This window comes from Acanthopagrus latus, chromosome 8, assembly GCF_904848185.1.
Source record: "Acanthopagrus latus isolate v.2019 chromosome 8, fAcaLat1.1, whole genome shotgun sequence".
In the NCBI taxonomy this organism is placed as follows: Eukaryota; Metazoa; Chordata; class Actinopteri; order Spariformes; family Sparidae; genus Acanthopagrus; species Acanthopagrus latus.
This window is the reverse complement of record NC_051046.1, coordinates 4,675,684-4,693,279: the sequence shown is the minus strand read 5'-3', so window position 1 is coordinate 4,693,279 and position 17,596 is coordinate 4,675,684. Positions and strand designations below refer to the sequence as shown.

Genomic DNA, 17,596 nt, shown 5'->3' with positions numbered 1-17,596 from the left:
CTTTTATAAGCCTTCTTTACATAGAGTGGCGTTGATTGACACCGCGCTCCTGTTGTTATCTTCGCTGATGGCTTCTAAAATTTGCCCACTGCAACTGCTGTCTTTCAGCCCAGTCGCTCTGCTCTCACACTCATCAGTGTCGCTCACCAGCATGATGGAGGAAATGACACCACATGTCATTATCACGAGCCACATCATGAACAATCTTCTTCCATCAGATCTAATGGAATTTGTAAACAATTAACAGAGCATTTCCTCCTGCTAGCGGGAAAGCGTCCCTGATTAGAGGACTTCGCTCTAATTTTGTTTTCTATCGACGACTGGATGAAACACAGAGTGCTGATGTAACCAGCGACGGCCCCTGATTGGGTTGAGATAATACCCGCTGATTGCAATATTGTCACATTACATGAAAAAAGCAAGCAAATGCGATTGAGACTTAAAGTGCCATCATATTCCATTGTTTGGATGACGTGACGTGACGCTCATGTGCTGCAATCACACTCTGCAGTTTCTCCAGGGCAGCACTTGTCATGAGCCTTAATATGAGTCTTCTATTAGTAGAGCATTCAAAATCAGACCCAGCTGCCATTAACGTGTCACAAACATGATAAGTCATTATAAGCTGCGTGTGTTTTCATTTCTTAATGATGACAGTGAGGATAAGTGTAACTGCCACACAAACAGATGAGGTAAAGGCCTCACCGACAGGATGTGTCAGTTTAGTTGGTCTCACATGCTTCACTGTGTTTGATTACTGTGCCAGTTTACATGAACACTGATGGGGATTAAAGCTAGTTTTCCTTAAATGATCAGAGGCAGAGATGGAATGTAACTGAGTACATTTACCGTACTCAAGTCCTACTCTTACATAAAACTTTGAGGTACTTTGATTGAGAATTGTTTTACTGTATGCTACTTTATACATCTATTCCACATCATTCGGAAGAGAAATATTGCACTTTTTATGCCACTGCATCTAACTGATAGTTAGAATCATTAGTTTCTCAGCAGACTGCAAAGCATCACATTTTTATATTAATTTTTATCCCAAATTAGATTGAAAAAAACAAACTGATTCTGATCATCAGAAATATGCCAAGTCAATGTCAAGTGTACATGTTAATACATGTTTAATTTACTTTTACTTGTGCTTTTGAAACTTTAGTACATTTGTTGCCAGATGATTACTTTTAATACTCAGGAACATTTACTTTTACTCAAGTACTGTTTGTATTGGGGACATTTCAAAAGTCAAATTTAAACAGAATATCTTCACTTTGAGCATGACTTTTACAACACTAATCAGAGGCATGTTGGCCTCAGTTTCACTCGAGCTTTGATGTAACTGAGTGAAGATAAGTGTTCAGTTAGGCAAATCTAACCTCTGAAGCACAAAGAGACAGCAGCTTGATTTTCCTACCAGACCACCGCCCTGTGAATGCAAACCCGGGCTTTACATGATCTGAGTGCGTGAGGATCTGTGACGGCCCTCTGACATCTGATTCAAGCCAGATACCAGCGGCCTTGAATGATGTTACATGTCAGGAGTTACTGAGGTTGATTAATTGAGGCTTGTGACCTTAGCATTTCCTGAGAATTGACTTCAAGTGAGATAAGTCAGTGTATTGTTCGCAGATATTTGGGAAAGCACCGTTGAACCAGCGCAACAAGTATTAACAACACACGGTTGTAAGGCACCAGTGGCTGGCACTGATGGCATGAAGGCAAACATGCAACCAAACCGGTTGTAAACGATCTGGGAAGACACACAAAAAGCACAAATGCAGCTGCGAAGAGATATTTGATCCATGAGTCTCACCTTAGTGGCGAGTGTTTTTGTAGCGCAGACTGCTGTCTGGGAAAATGTACAGGTGAAATCTATTTACCTCCCACACTGTGTTACACCAGGCGACACAGATGGAACAATGGCTGCCTTTGTTTTGCTGTAAAAACAATATGCAATATCTGTCCCAAGTGCCTTTATCTCTTATTGTCTGAAAATCATTTTCAGATTTGAATGAGCCATGCACGGCTATTTTTATTATTTAAAAAGGGAGGACATTAATTCAATCAGATATGTGCTGGAGGAAGAACAGGGAAGTGATGAAAGATATCCAGAGCATGGGCATGAAGAGAGCCAGCTGGGATTTTGTGTCTGTGTCCCGTGCCTGCTCAGTGGGGCTATTGTGTTCTCTCAGCAGATACACAGCCTCAGCTTATCAGCCCCCCTTATCATTTTCTCTTCACACTCAAAAGGACCTGGGAGGCATTCAGCCCAAACTGTGAGTTGGACAGATTAGACCCGCGTCACTAATGCAGCCTTTTTTTGGAGGGGCTGCGTCGCGGTTCGCTGCCCAGTCAGAAATCACACACACAACTTTATGATATTATGAAAGAGAAAGTAACATATGAGACAGGTCGGACTCAAACACCTCGCCTACAGTGTTTATATAAACAAGTGACAGTGAGCTTTAGTGTGATTCACTGACACCTCTGCATCTTGATGAGGTGGAAACATGCGGAAGTATTCATGACGATGCAGATTTATCTGGTCATGCCAGCTTGTCGTGAAGCCAACTTCCTGCTCAGATTTGTGGATTTACCATTACTGTTTGTTTCCCCATGTGTTTTCCACCAGTAACTGACCCAGTGATTTCCTTGTTAAAAAAAAAAAAAAAAAAAAAAAACACTTTCACATAAAACAAAATATACACATATACTGTATATACAAATACAGGTTCACATGTAAACTATTATTTTGTGCAATGTGACTTTTTTTATACATATATACAAAAATTAACATCTGGCTCTGTTGAATGTTTTATAAGGAAATAAATATGTAAATTTTCACATTTGGCAAAACCAGATGTAATTAAGTGTAATCATAATAGGAAACATCACATTTATTTGTAATAAAAAGAATAGGTAGTCATATCATTAAATCATATCAAGCCACAGAAATTTAACGTCTTGACCTACTTCTGTTATTTCCTTCTAATATCTTCTCATGTGTTTTCATCAGGGAAGTTTCACATGGGTTTGATATAAACAAAAAATACAGTTAAAGATATGCATATTACGTCTGTACAGTGTGCAGAAGAGGATCTGCTTTTATTTCATTGCTCTTGAGGAGAAATACAAACCTTCCCCATCCAGACACATTCATACATTTGATGTGTGTCCATGATTCAATCAAAGTGGAATTTTACATGATCTATAATGAAATCAGTGTAAATATGACACGATTTAAGATATTTTATTTTGTCTGTTCATGTATATTGATGGATTAATGCACAGGTAAAATATGTACAGGCTAAATTCATTCCAGCAATGATTCAATTGTAACAACAGCAACAACAACAACAACAGCAAGAAATTGTAAGTAAATAAGTTATCGCAACATTTTTTTGAAGGAAGACTGAAAAAAAACTTGGTAGGATTGCCATAGATAAAGAATATCAGAGTTTAATACTTGATTAAATAAATGTATAAATATATGACATTTAGCCTATATTTTACAGACCTCTCTATGTTGATAATTCAAGTTTTTCATCACCAGCGATCAATGAAATTACAAAAAGGTATATAAGGGGGGGGGGGGTTGATAGTGGTTATATTTTGAGTATTTTTTCCACATACAATGCCTTGAGACTAGTTTTATTTTACAAGTTTCAAACACAGAACTACTTTTTTTTACAGGAGCATGTTGTGTTCTCGCCAGCAGGGAGCAGTAGATGGCTCCCCATTAAAGAGCTCGACCAGTTAAACACAACAGAACAACTGCATGAAGCCCGTCGAAGGACCCAGAGGAGCTGCCTCTGTTTCGCCTGCTCGTTTATCACTAAATAAATCAATATCGCATTTTATGTTCAAAGTAAATATATCGTATGGCCCCTGATGTGTTTTTAAAAGCTTTTTGGAGTGGACACTCACCACAAAATCAATCCTCGTTTTTAAATCATGCTATCCGTCCTCTCCCCGCTGTTTTACCGCCAGGCACCTGTATGGACACGTCTCACCGACGGAGGACGAGAACATGGCTGCCTCCTTGCGTCTGGGTCGTCAAGGGATATTATTTGGCCTCAGATTATCACATTTTAGTAAATGTTCACGGGCCAGACATCCATGTCAGGAGCACGTCAGGCACTTCTTCCAGTCGCCATGTTTCCTCGGTGAGTGTTGGCGGTTTGACGGGAGAGCCGTTTGTCCTCTTCGCCTCTGCGGGCAGCCGCTGACTTTTGCTAACATAATATTCAACCTCGAATCGTGTCATTAGGGTAGTTCGTTACTATTTCTCATAGCGTTGTGTTTAATAACAGTGTTGTTAAATAGGATGACTGTTAAATCGCATTCCAGCCTGAACATTGCGGGTTCTGTCCGGCCTCAGGTGACCGGGGAGCAGAGGTCCATCAATGTTGGGGTTGTGAAGAAACTCCCTGTTTTGTTTGTTGTGGACAGCTGTCAGTTTGATGGCTGCAGATAATTTGACCCCATCTGGGTTTTTATAACTCAAACATGAGGTAGAACAATGAGATGAAAAAATCTCTCTCACAGCTGAAATGTCTTGTCATTGTAGGAAATTACAGGTGTTACTCACAATGTCAAGAGCACTAAAGATGGTTCTGCTCTGAGCAAGTGTGTCACAGTAAGAGCAGACAGTGTGAATCAGGACCCAGGAACTGAAGCAGGTCGATTAAAGTCAGACGGTGTTTATTTTGTTATTAACACAAGTGCTTTTCCTACTGGAACAACAAAGTTCATTTTATTGAATCTAATAGTTTGACTGCTATAGTCTATATGGTTGATGGTTCATTTAGTCACTCCACTTTGGAGGGATTTGGGCTGCACATTTAATCAAAAAGCTATACTGCAAAAATCTTAATACAGGGCCCCAGACTGACTCTTTGCACTTGCACGCCTTAATATTCCATTTTTGTGCACCGGCACATAATGTAGACGCACCCAATAACAGATTTTGATTTAATGTCAGGACAAATTATGTAAATTGTTGTAAACAAAAAAAAGTGCAGACAAATAATGACTCTTAATCTCAGCAAACCTAATGAATATTTGTGTTAGTATCTGTTGTCTGGAAAAGCTACAAAAGGCCGATATGTTAAATGATTATAAATAAATACAATTCTAATTGTGTTGGGGTATCATCAAAAATATTTGATATTAAAGATCAACATAAATGATGAAGCTATAATACAGATCTGTCCACACACTATATTGGTGCCTGCTATAAAAGTATTTTATAATCTTTTTAAAGTTCCACATGGCAGATCTTTGAAAACAGCAATATGATAAAATGACCTTGCATACAAATCTTCTCCCCCAGATGTGAGACTTAAACAAAAAGATCACATCATCAGGATTTGAATAGTTTTATCAGTGAAAATGAAAATTACAATGCAAATATGATCATTCCCGCTAATCGTCAGTCACATCGCAACCGTAGTATCTATCAGATAATCCCAATATGATTTTATTTTTTAAAACTATATATTGCAGTGTGAGTGAAGAAGGTACGTTCACAAAGTCAGATTTGCAAAGTAATAATCAGTTACACATAAAGGTCTGACTGTTAAAATATTAGAATACCAGCTGGTTCAGACTGGAGCCAGAAATAATATTTCAGTTGCTATCATGCTGTTTCTAACCTCTTAACTAGTGCGGAACAGCTTAACTGCTTGGCAGGTTTTCACTGTTCACCACCAGTAAAAGTCACTGCGAAATGAATCAGGGCAGAAATAATTGGCTGTATGATGAAACTAAAAGATGATGCGAGGAGAATGTCCTGCTGAGAGCTGTGCAAATGTTTGATATATTATAGATATTGGACTGATGATGTGCTGCTCACGATTTCAGGGGTGAACAGATTAATTTTTTTACTGCAGACGGTGTGACGTTGCTTTTGTAGGAATTGCGCCAGTGAAACTGACCACATGATACACAGGAGGAGTAATTAATTTAAAGAAAAAATGTTCACATTCAAAGATGCTGTTTGACTCAGTTTCAATAGTTTCAAGATGTTTATAAGAAAAGCATCTGATTTTTCTTTTTTGTTCCACACACACACACAGATACCACACAGATACAGATAGATGGATTTATGTGTTTTGCATTTGATTGTATTTCTTCCAGATACTGAAGGAAAATGTAAAAAGTGAAGTAACATAAAAATTGAATATATTGAAATGTTAGTTCTTCAGTTTGTAATATTGTGAAACATCCAGCAGATGGCAGCAGCACACAGCATGGCGAGAGACCACAAATAATTCACTATTCTTTCTTTAATTTCAAATCACTTGTATTATTATTATTATTATTATTATTATTATTATTATTAGTATTATTAGTATTATTAGTATTATTATTATTATTATTATGTATAAATACATCTCATCATGGACTTAACTGCCAGAAACTGAATGCAAACCACTTTTCATGATTTTTCATTTTTAGTATTGAAATATAATAATATGCACTTACAAAATAGAGATATCTTAAATTTGCTTTTGATTTGATTTAATTTAGTTAGTTTAGACAGTAGTAGCATTGTTAATATCGCCTGTATAAGCAGCATCTTAAAATCTCAAGGAGACAGTCTTATGAGCACTATTTGAACTCTTGGGTCACACCGCATCCAATAAAAATGCTGAAATTGACAAAACCCTTCATGCAACCCTGATCAGCCTCATCTGTTTACCTTTTCTCTTTCTTAGCTCTTATATCCATATTACTGTGTCTTTCTGTACATCAGAAATGTATGTAAGCAGTTTACTGAGCAAATAGAATTCACTAAACAAAGGGGTTTCCCTGCCGTGTCCCAGCAATAAGCTCTGCTGCTTTTTATCTGCAGCACTGCAGGCTGGCTGTAGTAATGCAGACCAGGTCTCCGGTACTGAACCCTGGCTTTCTGAGGGACTGCTGCTGGTGACAGTCTGGAGGCTTTGAAGATAGTTGAGAAGCCTGCGAGAGTACAAGTGGCTCTGCAGCCGCCAGAGCATTGTCAGCCAGGATCACAATTACATAAGTGACCTGCCAGCCTTCTCCTGTCAGAGTGCCACCGTCTCTTCCTGCGCTCTGCTGCCGAGTTGAATGTGCTGCAGCCCCCTCAGGCCTTTTTGCAACCAAGCTCTGCTACTCCTTGTCGTGTTACTTGATTTATTTTGACATCCACATAGCCTCGTTGATGTTGACCTGAAGGTTCTGCATATGATTTCTATGCAGATATTGCTGCCTAAAGTTCAAAGCCTGATGTGAATTGTCACATTCTCTTTCTATCCTCTAGGTGTCAGCGGACTCAAAGTGGAAATGCCCGCTCTCTCTCCCACCATGGAGGAGGGAAACATAGTCAAATGGCTGAAGAAGGAAGGTAAAAGAAACATGTGACAACGGGACTTCACACACCAGCTCTCATTACCACGCTTTTCTTCTTCACTTCTTCCAGCTAACCCACTAGCAACATAAAATATATGTAGTTCTCACAGAAAAATCCTCTGCATGTGTGTTCATCAGATCAGAAAGCGGATTTCTTTCTCCCATGATGATTGACCAACAGTCACACTAATCATTGACTCGATGACATTACTTTTGCTCTGAGCGGCTGTGGCCTGATCTCCAGAGCACCCGAGGGGCTCTGGTGGCTAATTGGCTCAAGGAAACTCAGCAGTCACTATTCATCACTGCTTAGCAACTCTGCTCAGCCAGCCACCTCAGCCGCAGTCTCATTTATCAGGAGGCAGCGCAGTGAATTCTGATTGGCTGCTGTGTTGCCATGTGCTTCTGCAAGTCCTGAGATGTGAGCATATGTGTTCGAGTGGGAAAGGGAGGAGAAAAAAAAATATCTGTGAGAAGAAAAACACATCTGTGCTGCTACTGTATCCCACTAAATTGGTCGTAGCTTATAAAAGTGGAATCTTGTGTAGAGTAGAAATCCTCAGATTGTCTTGTTTTGTTTTTTTTATTAGAGTATAAATAGATAAAACAAAATAATGTGTTTTTTTTTCACAAAGTTGCCCCTTTTTGGGGTTTCAGGTGATGTGTGATAATCTGTCCCTAGCTTACATATCTATGCATTCTGGGTATTTTTCTGTTGTTGTTGTTTTGTTGCTCTTCCGGTAGAGCAGAGGTGAAAAGGCGTGGGGGTCGCCTGTTTAATCTTTAATATTGCACATCACACCTAACCCCCGGGGTCATACGGTGTTAAAGCCTCATACAAATCCAATCTCGACTCCAGTACCGCTCGCTCTCAGGGGCTTTCCAACGTCAATACTCCCTCCGCTCTTTCAACCTTCCCCTCACCCACCCTGTTTCTCCTTTTTCCTTCCCACACATCTCTCACCCTAAACACAGCCTACAAACTCTTGTCTGTTTCAATTTAGGTATTAATTTGAGACTTTATATGATACTTGTTTTTTTTGCCTTTGACATATCTTGATATCACTACTGCTCGCTACATGCCGAGGTGATGCACATTCTTGCAGCATTTTTTTTCTGCCAGAATATAGAGATGTGACCAGATGTTAGATCTGGATAACCTTTGACCTGCATCTCATATACCTTGTATCCTCCTCGCATCTCAACATATGGACATATGTCACAAAGACGATTCAATCATCCTGCGCCTCCTCTTGACGCTGTCCATGGTTTAGATTTACTGCGAGCACTAAAGGATAGAAATTAGAAGAAGTTCTGTGAGCTGCAATGTAACCAAAACAGTATTTATCTCAAACAATAAACTATTGTTTTCTAACAAGCATTTGCTCTGCGACTGACAACAATATATTTCATTTCTTCTCTCCTTTTTTGTCCAATGAGACGATAAGGCTAACATGTTGGGGTATTTTTCAGTTTTAAACCCATTTAAATGCACTAAATTTGTTAGAAATATTAATGAAGTAGCATCTATAATTTTTTTTTTGACAAAGGTTAAATGTGTCAAAACATACTGTTATAAATGAAGTGTTGTGGTGCTGCATGCACCAGCCGACAAATCATTTTCTGCAGACTTTGGGGATCAAAAAATCACCATTAAATCATAAGTATTTGTTTTTATTTTTAGGACGCAAAAAATCAATTTTCAAAATACACAAAATTTAAGATTGTGAAAATTAATTGTATTTGTTATAATTCAGCCCAATGCCATGACCAGGTGTAGCTCAAAATGGATATATGAACATGGAGGACCTGGACCAGTGGCTCCTAATTGGCAACCTCTTCCACTGCTAATCAGATGCTAATATATTCCAGCTCTCTCATGCGATGGACCAGTGGGAATCTACCAAGATTCTGAGGATGGGCGAAGATCTCGCCTTCTATCAGACACGCTGCGTTTCCATATCTCACATTCTTTCCCATGAAACATTGATTAAGCCCTTCATTTGATATGTAGGCCAAAGCCCGAGCAGATACGTTCTACGGTAACCTTTTTTGTTCCTTCAATGAAATTCTTTCATTTTCATGGCAACTAATTTGTTCCCAGCATGCACAGAGGCCCAGTGAAAGAGCAGTGGTTTTTTTTTTGTTTTTTTTTTTCGTTTTTTTTTTTGTGCATGCTCCGGATGATTCATGCATTTCCAATCACAGCTGAGATGATTCATTTGCATTATAACTAAGGTCAGAAACCCCTTGTAATGAAAAGATTGTTTAGGAATTACAGGCTTTAAATGTCAAGTGGAAGTCTGTCTTCTATTTAAGGTTCTCTGACGTGTTTCTTTACCTTTACAGGTGAGGCGGTGGCAGCAGGCGATGCCCTTTGTGAGATTGAGACTGACAAGGCCGTCGTTATCATGGAATCTAATGACGATGGTGTCATGGCAAAGATATTGGTGAGTGGGCAAAAAAACAAATATAAACACATATAAATCTTCTGCAGGAGTTGATTTAGATAAGGGACTTTATCTTCAAAGAAGTAGTAGTAGAGTACTTGATCCTTGACTGTGGCGTCAGTGCACTTCCTGTGAATGTGGTGGGTTGCCGGAGGATTTAAATTATGTGTAAGTGTGTGTCAGCCAGGATTTCTGTTATAATGGCCTTAAACGACGTAAAGTCAGCAACTGTGAATTTGAGATGAGTTTCTATTCACATAGAATAAAGTCCTGGTGATATTTAGTTTTAATTAAGGGCTCTTCATTGCCGGTGCTAATTGGATACGCTTGTTAAATCTGCTCTTCCTACACACTGACAGCAAAGTGTTGGCGAGGCGTCTTCAGTGACAAATATTTCTCCTTCCACTCCCCCCACTGTGCTGTTTGTCGTTTGAATTTTTAATAGGCTGCCAAAGATGGAGCGATCAGTTGTCTTTCATCATTATTCCACCACATGTTCGCCCCCCACAACAGAAAGATTAAGTTGTTTAATCTTCTTCTGCATACATATGTGGAGTGGGAGGGAATGGTTTTGGTATTTCCTCGTAGTTTATGCAACGTTTAAGTTCACTTTTCTAGCTTCCCTATTTTTAAACACTAAGGGGCTGACTGTGAGGTTTTGCTATGACTGTTCCCTCGCTCAATGTCACAAGGAGCGCATTATCTGCTAAACAACGTGTTCCCTGGCTGTGTAATTTTGGACATGCTCACGTTCCGGTGAAGCTGAGTGGAGCAGGGACTTTAATTAGGTGATGTGTCTGTTTGTGCGACCATAACAACAGCAGCAACAACAACAAAAACACACAGCCAGTCTGCACCAGCGAATGCCCGTCACAAATGAGCACACAGATACATTGTTCACGGACAAACGCGCCCTCTTTTTCCTGACACGCACAAGCTAACAAACAGAAATGACAAAGCAAATCAATTAATAATCAGAGGGGTGATTGTCAATTATGAACCACGGCCTTACATCTATTTTTCACTCGCCTCCATCCTTCCACATTCCCTTACTCCATCCTTGTCTTCCACAGTGGGGATGAGGTAGTTTCCATAGCAACCACCCAAGAATTGGGGGTAGGGGCTTTAGCACCGAAGCTGGCAGAGAAAGATGGTCTGCATTAGATAAGCCCCCGAGCTCTCCCTCTCTTTCTCTCTGTTATAGACAGTGTGTGTATAGTTAATAAGAAAAACAGCAGCTCCTGGCAGTATTTCAGAGATTTGTACACTCCCCTCTCGTGGCATGGCCAGTGTGGCATCCACTTTGTCCGGGTCAGAGTGCATTAGCGCTTAGTGGTGGAATTGTGGCTCTCCGAGAGCCCAGTGGGTTTCTAATTTAGAGGCTACTATAATTGCGTGCCCGTGGCCAAATGCCTGGACAGGCAGCATTAGACATGGGACTCCACGCCCCACAGGGGTTATTTATGGGGGTCAAGTACTGCTGTGGCCCTATACCAATTTCCAACCACAGCTCTTAGGGAGGTGACAGAACAGGGATGAGGAGGTTTGGGGGTGGAAGCAGCAGCAACAGTGCCACAAACACAGATTACTGTACCTCATCATGCTCTTACTGTATTGCTCTACCCTGACCCAAGGGCTTCAATCTGAAAATCTGCCTCGGGTACAATCAATCATACCCGGTAGGAAATGACACGCCTGTTTGCAGATACATACTGAAGGTGCACAAATCTGCTGTGTGTTCAGATATATGTAAGGATGAATTCTGCTGGGCTTGAAATGAAGAATACAGGTCAAAAAATTGATTGATACAGCAGGTGCATCAGATGCTAGTTGAATGTTTGTGATTGTTGAAGGAAGATCATGGCAGAAAGGGATGATAGATAGATGGAAACATTGATGAAGATATCCAACCCAATCTGTCAGTTTCCCATATATCACTCCCTTTCCCTTTCCTCCCTTCATCTCCACAAACTGTCATCCAGGGGATCAATTTATCAGTTGCTGGTATAAATCACTCTCTAACCGTGTAACATCCTTTGGTCAAAATGAATGAAGCGTCTCTGTGTGTTTTGTTTGCTCCAGCATTTCTAATCAAACCATTTCAAAATAAGAGAGCGTAGCCTGTAGGCATGAGTCCAAAAGGCTGAACTGTTTTGGTTTAAACTGTATTTTCCTTCGAGAAAGACCAGCAGTGCATTGGGCCAGAAGTGGTTTGGATTAAGGCGACACTTTATTTATTATATCATCTGGCCTTCAGAGAAAACAGTGAGGGGAGCACAATAGAAAATATGGATTTGGAGAAGGAAAATGACCTGTGAGAAAGGTTCCCTGACAGGCTAAACCCAGAATGTGGCGGTTGTATTGTTGGAGCTAAACTAACACGATGCTCAGAAGGAAAGTGTCGACTCGGGCGCTGCGGCTTGAATTGTGTCTTTGTGTTTTTATGTATGACATTACATTGTGCTGTCACACTGTTACTGCAGAGGCAAAGGATGTGGCTGCAGTCTTCTTTGTGCTATATCTGTCATGCTATATTGATCAGAGGCAAGTCTTGACTATCTCCCCAAACAAGATCTTTTTCTGTTTTTCTGTTTGCATGCATTTCGAGGTCAACCCTATCTTTCTAGTACAAATAAACCTACTCATGCACTACATAATCAGAGGTCGATCTGTGCCTAGACCTGTGTGTGCCTCCAATTGTACACTATGCATATACAATCCGATGCTACCAGAACGATTGACCCCCCCTTTGTTCTGAGAGTGACCAATTATCTGTTGATAAGGATGTTTGAGGCGAAGATTGTCAGGGGGCTCATAAGGCGATAAGTAGGTTAAACCCACATAAATGGTCTAGTCTTGGTTTTGTAATATCATTAGCCAAGCTGATGGGCTCTGGAGATGTCCCTTAAGAGCCCTGTATGTGATCTGTCAGAGATTTCTCAGTGAGAATGTTGCCTTAGATAAAACTGGATAGTGCAAAAAGACTGTGAGTCCAGTTTCATACAGCAGGATGGATGGCTGTGAGGACCCAGCCTGAAGATCGGTGATCACACCTTATCCAGTTATTTCAGTCGGAGGTTGTCATCCATTCATGACAAGATGAAGTTTGGTGGAGTGTTTATGTCGTGCCACCAAAGTCAGAAGCAGGGTCTGTGATTCCCACTGTATTTTTTCCTCTCCCCCACTGCTGACTTGCTCCTGTCTAAAGGAAAAAATAAAGCAGCAAAGATGATACGGTGCAGGTAACCTACCAGTAGCCAGCAGCTGCACTTCCATACACCTGCCCAGTGTGCACGAAAACAGTCAACCAGCTTGTAACAGTGTGAAATCTGACAGCATTGTAAATGTTGGGTTTTTATTTTCTTCTTCAGAGATCATTTTCATTTTGTCTGAGGCTTTACTCAGGACAGATTTGAGAAACAGAATTTTTTAAACAAACATCTTTTGTTGTTCGCTGTTGAATCCCCAGAAGGTGATATTTTTTGTTTAACTCTATAATCTTAAATTCTAGTGAATATTAGTTTTACTTGTCTAACCTGGGAAATCCTCACAATAGCACAGCCGTCTAACACTAAAAACAAAACAAATTGGTTCAAATATTCCCAATGTTTGTGTTCAGTTTTTTGGACAAAAGCTAGTAGTAAAGTCCCACCATCATGTGACCATCTTCAAATGAAATGTACATTAACCGTCACAGTCTTTCTGTGCTCATGTCTAGAGTAGAGGTGTAACCATTCTCCAGATCCAAGATTCATTTGCAAAGACTGGTGGGGTCATCTATACTTCCCATAGGTTTCAGTGTGTTCTATAACCATTTGATGGCAGTGTTGAGCCCCGAGCAGCTATAGTTTCCTTGGCAGCTGTTTATGCAACTGCCAACCATGCGTACTGTACAAATAGAATATGCAATTTTTACAGTGAGTATCCAATTTCTATGGTAGCAGTGTTGTGTTGTGTTGTTGTGTGACTAACTCTGAGGTGGTGAGTCCCAAGATGAAAGTACTCATGGTCATACTGTGTGTTGTCAAGGTTTTCAGAACTTCCTCTTTTGTGAAAGACGCACTTGCCTGGAAGGGACTTTCTCTTGGGAAGAGTTTTCTTTATATGACTCAAGCTACACACGTCAGTAAAAACTGAAAAATTCTGATTTGTTTGAAACATGAAATTATAACATTACCTACAGCCAGTCAGATGCTCTACCTTTACACTGATTACAATAGGGACAGGATGAATATTTGACAGGTTTTCTCCCTGGTTGAGATTTTATAGTTTTAGTGCTTTTAAATGCTGGCGGTGGTCTTGTGAGCCTGTACTGGAGTCAGCAGATTAACTGTGTTAAATTAATTAGCTAACTTGTGACTGCTCTATCCTATATGCTGCCAGTCACTCTTTGAGGAGTAAGTAAAATCTTTGAGGAAATCATATGTATACAAGTACAGACAAATTATGCACACAGCATTTTTGGATGGGTGCAAATCTATATCTGTGGATCGTCTAGTCTGTATAATGTAATGTGTTAATTGTCCGTATACAACTGTATGTTTAGAGTGCTATCTATACACTGGAACTCTTTCTGCTTTCTGGTAGTTAAACCTTTTTTCCATTTTGTCACTGTTGAATAATGACACGTGCACATGCTGTAGTGTGTTTGTGTGTGCATGCACGTCATCCTGCATGTAATACATGTTGTACATTATGCATCCCATCTTTTAGTCATCTGATCTCTTTAGGGATATGTTTTCCTCTGCAGTTAAACACAGATATCTTGCTTGTTACGTGATATGCTGTCAGACACAGCATATCACGTAACGTAGCATAACTTGTGTCACGATATCACGGGCATTGTTGGAAACACATTGCGTCTCTGGTCTCTAACATGTGGAAGGATGCCTTTGGGACTGAAGAGAGGGCGCTCCGTGGAAATTTACAGGAGTAGAGATTTCCCTGAGAGGCCCGTATGATCAACCCTCATCCATCACCTCCCACAGCAGATCTGTGTTAATCACACATCCGACCTGTTGTTCAAGGTTTATACTTCATGCAAAGGTTTTGTCAGTAGTATGTTTGAAAACCTGGGGCGTAGTATCGTTGTGTTGACCAGCATGTTCTACCTGGGTTTAGGTGTATATATGGTTTAATGTGAGTGCTCTGCAGGAAGGCCTATTTTATTATTCATTAAATTGACTCCAAAAATGTTAAACATTTGTTTTCCCAGGATGAAACAATATTTTGCATTGCAGCGTTACTTGCCTGCTCAACCTGCCAGTTGATTTGCAAGTTAATCTTCGTCTTTACCTTCATAACGTTGCTGCAGGACGATTAGCTCTACGCTGAAGTAAATGAGCTCAGAATAACCATGAAAGTGCAGCTCTTTCTACCAGTGAGCGCAGGTGTTCATGTATTATGCTGTTCTTTCCAGTTAGGTGGATATGATCATTGGAGTGCTGCTTTTGATTTTGCAAGCCTGCGAGAGGGAGAGGGAGAGGGAGAGGATGGGGGAGAGGGTGGGGGAGAGGATGGGGGTGGGGTTTGTTGATAACCAGATTTATTTATGGTGTTTTCCATTTGCGTCATTTTATTGTGAAAACACAGCTTTCTTTGGTTTTGTAAGTTGTTAGAAAACATGTGTTATCATCTGTAGGCTGGTCGGTGGTGATGTTGGATGACTGAATACACCAGCACAGCTACAGGGTCTTTTATCTTTTTGTCATTTTCCCCACGTGAGTAGAAGATAGAAAGGAAGAACTCTCTGCATCGAGCTACACCTTTTAAGATGGCGTTCACTAAGTGGATACCTTTTGAAAAGAGATGAAGTGCTGCAGCCCAGCCCTGTGTATTGTGCCTGGCCTTTCATTTAGACTGATCAATATTGATTGAGGAACAACACCTTGGACAGCTTGGGGAGAGGGTAGCAAAATGCTTCCAGTGGATTTGGATTACGCCGTAACAAGATACTCAATCAATAGTTGACAGCATGAAAAACGCATCCATTACACTCCCAAGAACTTGTCCCAGTACAGTCAGGTTTTTGGTATAACTTTCAAGTTAACAAAGGGAGAACATGGAATGATGTGAAGTGATGTGAATGACGAGGCAGGTCTGCCTGTTAATGACTGTCAAAATGTTTATCTGTTCAGTGCCCACAGGTTAACTGATTAACTTCATTATCACTTTCCCCTCATCTAGGTTTTTATTCTCTTCTTCAAAATCGTACAACAACAGACCTTCACCTTTATTCTACAGTGGCAGTCTCAGGTGCACTTGTGCCCTGTCTGAACCAGTTTCACTAATGTTCTCCTCTTACTGTGTAAGCACCTCTCTCATCCTCTTTACAGATGGAGGAGGGCAGTCGCAATGTGCGCCTAGGCACTCTCATTGCCCTCATGGTGGAGGAAGGGCAGGACTGGAAGCAGGTTGAGATCCCCCCTCCAGAGGCTCCGGCTCCATCTGCAGCTCCACCTGCTACACAGGCAGCCGCTGCTCCAGTCGCGCCCCCGGCTGCTCCCGCTCCACCTCCTCCACCGAAACCAGCCACATCAGGACCGTGAGTGCAGCCCGCCATCTTTTTATCAGCTGAAATCAAACCCGTCTAGGTTAATCAGATGACAGAGGATTTGCCTGCCCGACCTCTCAGCCAATTTATTACGTCAGTTAACAGTTTCCCACAGTTTAGTTAGTGGTCTTAGTCACTAGATTTCAAATCTTCAACACCGCTCGGTTTGTAAATTAAGTTCCCATTTAAAGTAAAATAGACAATAAATCAGAGTATGGTTTCAGCTGTTCCATTGTGATCCAAGCACACCACCACGGCTTGTCTTTTGGGTTCTTACATCTTGTCAGGACACCCTCCCCAGATCCACCCTGTCGTACGGTCACAAGTGGCTCCAAAAAACAAGGTAGTAGTAACTGTATTGCCTGGCCTCCTTAATGGAGGGTCAAGTCTTCTGGGCCACAGTGGTTGTCGACATCTAAACGTACAATTTAGCCATCTCAGCAGTATTTTGATTTCTGTGCTGTTTCAGCCCCACAACTGATAATTTTGCCCCTAACTGCTCTTGATTTGTTTATTTGTCAAGCTTAAAGTACACACAATGTGATTCAGTTCACTGTCATGATGTTAAGCCATGATTTCCAAATGAGCTAATACTAGAGTGTAGTGCAGTTTTAGCGCTAACATCAGACCATGCTAGATAACAGATGATGATATATAAAACAATGTTCCTTAATTACTCTTCTAAAGGGGCTTGTTTGCTATAAACGGCTCTTTACAGTTTACAGAGCAAAACCTGAAACATATTACTTTTGGATAAGTGAAAACAGCTGTAGGCATTTCCAAACTGTTCAGATAAATTATGATGTATGTTTTGTCTTGGTTGTTATGTAGATATAATGTATGGACAACCAGTTCTCTCCTTGATCATCCTGATAGCAAAGCCAAAATGATAAGTCTGGCATAGTTGGATTACAGGGTCCAGTAGCATAAAGTCACAGGAAAGATCAAACTAATCCCTTTTTGTTCAGTATACAGCCATACTGCTGATGTCAGGTTTTGCAGCCTCTGCCACCACCTGAGACACTGAACGAGGCCATTTTTCTGTTTGCATTCCACAATGTGTGAGATCCGACCTGCCCCTGTTTACACAATAAATACACCTGAGGAAAACACAAGAGCTGCCAGAGACCAAACACGGCTTATTTGTCATGCAAACATTTTCTGCTGAACCCGTCCACATATTCAGATTTGCACCTTTGCTACG

At 40.7% G+C, this 17,596-nt stretch overlaps 1 protein-coding gene across 1 annotated transcript in view; it reads left to right on the top strand.

Annotated features, from left to right (window-relative positions):
• The first annotated feature begins 4,002 nt into the window (after nucleotides 1-4,002).
• The window catches only part of pdhx (pyruvate dehydrogenase complex component X), a 30,712-nt gene continuing 17,118 nt past the window's right edge, over nucleotides 4,003-17,596 (top strand). The window contains exons 1-4 of the mRNA XM_037107977.1: nucleotides 4,003-4,175; nucleotides 7,301-7,384; nucleotides 9,739-9,839; nucleotides 16,175-16,383. Of these exons, the coding sequence (XP_036963872.1) occupies nucleotides 4,040-4,175; nucleotides 7,301-7,384; nucleotides 9,739-9,839; nucleotides 16,175-16,383 (530 nt within the window). The 5' untranslated portion in view covers nucleotides 4,003-4,039. The remainder of the gene's footprint in view (nucleotides 4,176-7,300; nucleotides 7,385-9,738; nucleotides 9,840-16,174; nucleotides 16,384-17,596) is intronic.